The following is a 7,616-nucleotide window of genomic DNA, read 5'->3' as shown; positions in this document are numbered from 1 at the left end:
CTGGTCACTAAATCAATTCTTCCTGTAGCAGGCTCCTTCTCTTTCTACAGTCTCAAGGAAACCCAAAAAAAGATGTTCATCCTCCGTTGTTGCCTTTAATCAGCTAAACTCCCTGTCTCACACTTGACCCTGCATCTTCCAAGTGTCTCCCAACATTGTGTTGACTGCTTCTGGGAGTGATACAGATGACCCCAGGCCAGTGGCATCTTGCCAGCTCTGGTGGTGGCCATCGTTGACACTCAGATGGCCGACCTTGGGTAGCAGACCTGCTACAATGTCTGGTCTAACCAGCACCCCTTTCCAAACAGAAATGGAACCAAGGCCCAGGCTGCTCGTGAGCCTGCAGCTAGCAACGGGCCCCGGAGCTTTCCCTTGTCTGGCTTCTCTGCTACCACCACAAGCCATCGTTCACGAAGAGGGACCTCATGAAGGAATCCTCAATGACAGAATGGGCTCATGAGGCTTACCAGGCCAGCAGAGAATATCAGAGAAAATGTCTGTAAAATGGGAAGCTGACTCTTTAATGGTGGCAGTTCTGAAGAGAATGAAGACGAGAGGGAGCAACAGGAGGTCGTCCTGACTGTGGCCCTGCTGGTACCTGGCTGCTGGCATGAAGGTAGCTGGATGTCCTCCAAAACGCACACCGAGAGTGACTGAATGCTTCCATGTGGCATGGCTTTGAGATGACCAAGGGCGGGGTCAGACTCAGCCTGGCTCTTCTCTGAGAGACTCACCATTTTCTTGAAACCAGAGATTCTCTGAGGCCCCTCGTGGCCCAAATCTTGCACCTCAGCAGACTCTCAATTGAAGAGGCTGGATAACAAGGCAAAGGGGACACGTGACTCGTGCCTGCTCTCAACACAATACTTTGAAGACGCCACCACAACTAGGATCTGGCTGTATTTTAAGTTCATTTACAAGTAGACTAGTTCTCAACTAAAAATAACCAAATGTGTTATACATTTCCACAGCTGCCTGGATTTTCCTCTGAGAGAAGCAAGATTCTGTGTTTCACTTGCATTCAACACATTCAGGGAAGAAACTGCGGCACCATGCACCGGCAGCTGTGGCTCTGAGAAGCACTTCTGCTGTCCCTCAGAGACACCTCACTAGGACCCTCATTTTAACACTGAGCCAAATGCCAGAAGAGGCAAAATGCCAAGTTATGCCCAGAAGTAGGAGCAGGACCAGCTTTCACAGTCCTGGCTTGTTTGTTTTAATAAAACCTGTTATCTGTATCAAGACTTCACATTTTTGCCTTCATCTGTCTGAGGACTTAAATGTAAGGGGTATTTGAGCTAAAATTCGTAACTTATATATATAGCATCCTTATTGAGGTGAAAATGCCTCCAATCCTTCCATTTGCTTTAATAATCTGATTAAAACTGACCTATGCTATTATTAAATGACATAGAGAAATTTCCTTGCAGAATAAGAAAACTGTTATGCGTAGCAAAATCCTCACTTCAGAACCTAAGTTAAATGGGTTATAGTGTGAGCCAATACCATCATATTATTAGTGTTAACAGTATTGATCTAGGCTTTTAGCAATTTTCCAGTTTGTGTGGTTGCAGAAACAGAGACAAGCTTTAGATTCTGAAATGAGAAACTTTCTCCAAGTGGATTAAAGAAACTAAACAGATAAAGTACATTTACATTCCAAAAATAATTATAGCCTGTCCTTGAAACCAAAGTAAATGGGCAGCTCAGAGCAGCCTATACTTCCAAATATTTGGAACCTCCTTATTTTTATTTGTCTTACTGTACAGTTAGCAATAGTTTTTTTTTTAAATAACTTTAACATTAATGCTATTTTAAAAGCCAGATGTGAATAAAAATGAGAAGTTCGAATTCTCTTTACCTTTTTTCCTTTGTGTTTCCAGAATTTATACTGAGAGCCTTCCAGACTGTGGTCTTAGGCATTTCATCTGATATATTAATCTCAGAGGGGTCACATCTGAAAGCAAAGCTTAGGCAGTGAATATCAAACATATTAGTGAAGGGCACACCCCAGTTTACCCTGACCACCGCCCCATGAGAAGGGAGAGTGGCTTGAGGATGGAGTCTGGTCATTCCATCTGCAGCCAGAAGAGGCCTAAGAGTGGAGGTGGCTATGAGCAGGGCTGCAGGCTGCTGATGTCCTAGGTGGTTGGCTGGCGCTCTAAAACAGCTACAGGATGCTGACACTGACTTTGTATTGGTGCTGTAACCCCAGCACGTTCCCTAATCAGTTTCCTCATGTGTACAGAGTAGCCGATGAACCTTAAGGACTGTTATAAATGCTGATGGGGGCACAAACAAAGCCCCCTGTGCACCCTGACATGGGAGAGGGCACTGGGGACACTGGCTCCCCACCTCTCTTCTTGTAACTCCCAGCCCTACAGAGCAGGGCACACAGCAGGTATTCAGAACACAGGGGAGTGGAAAGCTACTTTCTCAAGGTGGGCCGACTGCACGGCTGCTCAGAGCAGCAGCAGCAGTGTGGCAGGAATCCCACAGCAAGCTCTGTGGCATTTGTGGGCTTACCTGAAGCTGCTATTTTTGCCAGGACTACTTAGCAACTTCCTGCTTTCGAGAGGGAACTTATCACCCCCTATGTCCAACATCTTCTCAGCCTCCTGAAAGAAAAGGGGACCTTATTACTGTCGGGTCCAAAGGAAACTCCTACTCCTGAAACTCCAAAAGGCCGTGCATATGGCCAGAAACGAGTCTGGGCTCAGCTCGAGCTGGACTATAGGATTGCCAAAAGCCTCAGCCAGCACTTCAGGGACCTGAGAAACGGGGTGTGCCCCCAGCACATGCCACTCTTACTTCTCTGGCAGGGAGCCCTGGTCATGCCGGGGGTGCTTCTTTTTCTCTCTGCTCTGCACTCTTCCAGATGCCTCTGAATGTTTTCTCTCTCTTTTGCCTGCAGTACAACCTCACATTCATGCAATGCGGTCCTTCCATGGGTTTGACTTCTCACAAGAGTGAGGCATCAAATCATAGTACATGTGGAACGGTATTGAAAAACAATAATATAATATAAGCCTCTACAGCAGCAGTTTTGGGGGTTGCATAACAGATATCTTGCATATTAGATATTTACATTATTATTCAAAACAGTAGCAAAATTATAGTTATGAATTATCAACAAAAACAATTTTGTGGTTGAGGGCCAACACCACATGAGGAACTGTATTAAAGGGTCACTACACTAGGAAAGTTGAGAATCACTGTTCTACTGCCAGTGATCAATTGCTAAGAACACAGGGGACAGAAGAACATGTCAATTTTGCCAAAGGCAACAATTAGCAAGAACTGCCTGGTGAGAGAGACAATGCCCTGCTCTCAAAGACCCAACTTCCAAACAGAAAGGAAAACAGGAGAACCCTAAAGTGATTCGAAGTGGAAACCAGCCAGTTACAACGCATGGTCCTTTGTTATATCTTGATCCAAAGAAACAAACTGTTAGTATAGTAACAGGGAGTCTGGGGAGACGGCTGAGGTGTAAAGTGCTTGTAGCACAAGCGTGAGGACCTGAGTTCAGATTACCAGGCCCCACATGCAAAGCCAAGGATGGCAGCAATCCCTAACTCTGGCACCAGGCAGACAAAGACAGCAGGGCCGCTGGCTTGTTTGTCAGCTGCCTACCCCAGTCATGAGCCAGAGACCACAGTTCTAAAAATAGGGTGGGAAGCAACCAAGCGAGACACCTAATGTTAACTTCTGACCTCCATATGTGCGTGCGTGTGCGCACACGCACACGCACACACACACACACACACACACCAATAATAGGGAAATTGGGGAAGGAGTTTTCTTATTGTTATGATATACTCAAAATGTTCCATATTGAAATATTTGCTTAAAACTGACACCAACACAAAAGGTTGAGAGTTTGAGGCTATCCTGGGTTACATTGTGAGATCCTATCTTACTACTAAAATAAAAAAATAGACGACTCCTTAAAAAATAATGCCACTCCCTTAAGGGAATAATTAAAGAGGGAAAAAATCATCTACAAACATGTTTAAAGTGTAGCAACAATAAAACTGAAAAGAACTAAACATTTTAACAAAGAAAGTTTAACAATTCAATGACTAATATTATATTGAATAATATTCAGTTATACTTTAATTTTCTTTTTTGTGCTAATAATTATACTTATTTATAACTTTTATTCCTTCATTTATATATTTATTTGTGTGTGGGAGGTTCTGGATGTGACACTGCGCATGTGGGACCCTGAGGACAAAGTTGGGGGGGTCAGTCCTTCTCTGTACCATGTGGGTCCCCAGGATTGAACTCAGGTCTCAGGCTTGGCAACAGGTACCTTTCCCTGCAGAGATATATCTTGCTAGCCTGATTATTTTATAAAAACAAGAGTATAATATTTTTGTCTATATTGTTGGAATATCTTCAGGATATGTTTCAAAAATTAGAGTTCCTGGGTCAAAAGGCATAACCATTTTTCTTTCTGATTCAGGGTCATGTGTTGACCAGGCTGAACTCCTGGATTTAAGCTGTCCCCCTGCCTCAGCCTCCTAAGTGCTGGGAATGTAAGTATATGCCACAGCACCTAACTTAAAAGGATACACGTATGCATTTGTGTATGTGCTCGTGTGTGTGTGTACTTGCACATGCACACCATTGTGTGTATGCCATGTGTGTGTGGGGGGGTGTTTTGCCTACATGTACATATTTACATCGTGTGGTTGCCTGGTACCCAACAAGCCCAGAACGGGGTGTTGGGTTCCCTAGAACTGGAGTTACAGAGGAGTGAGCTGCCATGTGGAAGCTGGGAACCACACCTGGGCCCTCTGGAAGAGCAGCCAGTGCTACATGCCATGAGCCATTTCTCCAGCCCTGGCATATGTAAATGTAAGACTCGACTTTAAGCTGTTCTCTAAAGAGATGTCTCCGGTTCATACTGGCACGCTCAGTGTATGTGCGGCCCATTCCAACCACAGTGTTATTAGTTCTCACAGATTTAAGCTTTGTTGTCATTTGAGAAGTGAAAAAACTATTCTCAGCCAGGGATGGTGGCACAACAGCTAGGAGGAATACGGTTGTCTGTTTGTGTCATTGCTTTTGTATTTAAAAATTTAGTTTATTTAACAATATAAGATTTTTTTGAATTCAAGACATTAGAAAATTTTATTTTAAAATATAATTGAAAATGATGGCAGTGTCTATTGAGTGACAGGGTCTCTCCAGGCCAGAGCTAGCAACAGGAAAACACTTTGTATGTATGTATGTATATATGGATAGATAGACAGACAGACAGTTGGAAGGACACTCTTTGGGGCAGTAACTGCACTGAAATACTCCCAGGCCTTTCATTTCTTGGCTTGGTATTTTCATCTTGCCACACATCCTTTCTGTGCATATTCAGGCCATGGCTCATGGTCCATTGTGTAGATTGCAAGGTGCCAACTGCTGAGGGCGATGAAGGACAGAAAGTCCCTCACAAGCTGCGTTTGCATGATGCCAACCACAGCACCATCCGTAATTAGGTGTACAGCCAATACTCTCAGAAATAATGGGTTTTATACACTTGTCAAATCAGATCTTCTGAAAGAAAAGGAGCCATTGTATCTGAGACTCGCAGAGTGCATGTTCATATTCCGGTGTGATCTTGGGTCAAATCAAAGGGGGAAATGACTAGTTACCAACTCCAAACATGAAGGGCAGACAAGGCCAGGACCCCTTAAGGCTTCTGCAGCTGAGGACAACTTGGGGTAACTTTCAGCCCCTCAGTGTAACCCTCAAGACCCCAGACATGCCACCTTCACACACAGCCCTCCCTCCCTCTTCCCCTTCTGAAGTCGAGGCCCTGAAATATAAGGCTGGAGCATAACAAGACTCTACCTCCTCCTCCTTAGCCTTCTTCTTGGCGTCATCTAGCTTCTTCTTTTTGCTTTCAGGCATGAGGTCATCCAGCCAGCTCAGCTCACGCTTGGAGAAGCAGAGATCCATGACTTTCCTGACGAAGACCAAGGCCAGGACCTGATAAGAAGGAAGGGAGGTAAAGGGGAACGTGCCTTGAGCAAAGCAAAAAATGACTTTCATGTGGTCTAGGCCATCTCGAGCAGAACTGGACCCCTGATGATCGCAGCAGTAGTCACTCACTGTGGGCTGCGGGCACCTAGCCTGAGGCTTTTTTACATAATGTATTTTAAATTTTTATACATTTCTAAAATATATGTTTTTATGTGTACTACATGTTTATGTATGCATGTGTACTATGTGACTGCCTGGTGCCCTTGGAGGTCAGGGAGGGCATCAGTTCCCCAGGAACTGACATTTAGTCTACAACATAAATGAACAGAGCATCCATTATTCAAACATAAGGAAATTCTGGCTCATGAAGCAACATGGACACAGGGAAATAAACCAATGTCACATGATCACCTAGGGTAGCAGAAGTCACAGAGATGGACAATAGAACTATGGGTGCCTACGGGTTTGCAGGAAGGGAGAATGAGGAGTGGCAGTTTAATGAGTCTGGAGTTCCTGTTTTGCAAGATGAAGGTCTAGAGATAGTGATGCTGGAACCTCAACAATGTTCTTGATTCCACTGAGCAGTACTCTTAGAAACAGTAAACACACACTGGGCAGTGGTGGCGCACGCCTTTAATCCCAGCACCTGGGAGGCAGAGGCAGGCAGATCTCTGTGAATTTAAGGCCAGCCTGGTCTACCAGCGAGTTCCAGGACAGCCAGAGCTGTTACACAAAGAAACCTTGGGGATGGGAAGGGAGCACCCTTACCATCATTGGGAAAACAATGGCAGCCGGTGATGCCTTGATAACCCACAGCAAGACAAGGCAGGTGAGCTGGATGAGGGTGAAGAGGTGCACTTTGCGCAGTGGTACGTGCCGAAGGTAGATGAAATCTGGCTGGTGTTTGGCAGGCATCCCAAAGAGCTTCAGACGATCAAAGAACTAGAGGATGGAGAACATACACTGGCTCCCGGAGGTCCCCTGGGTAAGGAGCCCCAAGCCCATCCAGCCACACCGGCTGCTGTGCAGAGCAGGTGGTGTGGAGCTACGGATGGGCTTGGGGCTCCACACCACCTGCTCTGCACAGCAGCCGGTGTAGCTTCTGTCGAGAGAAATGGAAACTGGGCCTCTAAGGCAACAGGCAATTTAGTCAAGGTCAGTAAGTGGTGGCCAAGACATTTTCTAATTCCCTGTGCAAACTTCTTCCCCCCACCAACCCCTCCCTACATTGCAGCTGAAGAGTGTTCCCAGGGTGGGTGAACACAAACAACTGCATCTTTATGCCAGCTATAAAAATCAATTCCACCCAGGAGTGGTTACACGGACCTACAACTACAGACAGATGGGGACAAAGAGGCAGTCAAGAGTTTGAGGCCAGCCTGGGCTACACAGTGGGTTCTGAGTCAAACTGGGCTACAGGATAAGACACAGTTTCAAGGAACAAATTCTCTCTTCCCAAATCCCTAAGTTCTCAACTCTCTCACTTGTTCTTTGAAAGATTTGAAGCTACTTATTGACAAGGTCAAATGAGACCTCTTCAAATTCTGGATAGAGGACTTACGGTATTCTGAGGCCAGTGAGAGGGCTTAGGGAGAAATGCTGGTACATACAAGCCTGACAGCCTGAGTTCA

At 45.4% G+C, this 7,616-nt stretch overlaps 1 protein-coding gene across 1 annotated transcript in view; it reads right to left on the bottom strand.

The window, feature by feature from the left end:
- Nucleotides 1-582: 582 nt before the first annotated feature.
- The window catches only part of Slc4a8 (solute carrier family 4 member 8), a 61,348-nt gene continuing 54,314 nt past the window's right edge, over nucleotides 583-7,616 (bottom strand). The window contains exons 21-25 of the mRNA XM_051189927.1: nucleotides 6,754-6,927; nucleotides 5,854-5,991; nucleotides 2,527-2,618; nucleotides 1,862-1,957; nucleotides 583-813 (exon numbers count right to left, since the gene is read on the bottom strand). Coding sequence (XP_051045884.1) covers nucleotides 801-813; nucleotides 1,862-1,957; nucleotides 2,527-2,618; nucleotides 5,854-5,991; nucleotides 6,754-6,927 — 513 coding nt within the window. The 3' untranslated portion in view covers nucleotides 583-800. The remainder of the gene's footprint in view (nucleotides 814-1,861; nucleotides 1,958-2,526; nucleotides 2,619-5,853; nucleotides 5,992-6,753; nucleotides 6,928-7,616) is intronic.

Source organism: Phodopus roborovskii, unplaced genomic scaffold (assembly GCF_943737965.1).
Source record: "Phodopus roborovskii unplaced genomic scaffold, PHOROB, whole genome shotgun sequence".
Lineage (NCBI taxonomy): Eukaryota > Metazoa > Chordata > Mammalia > Rodentia > Cricetidae > Phodopus > Phodopus roborovskii.
Note: the sequence above shows the minus strand (reverse complement) of the source record. Positions and strands in the feature narration are given on the sequence as shown.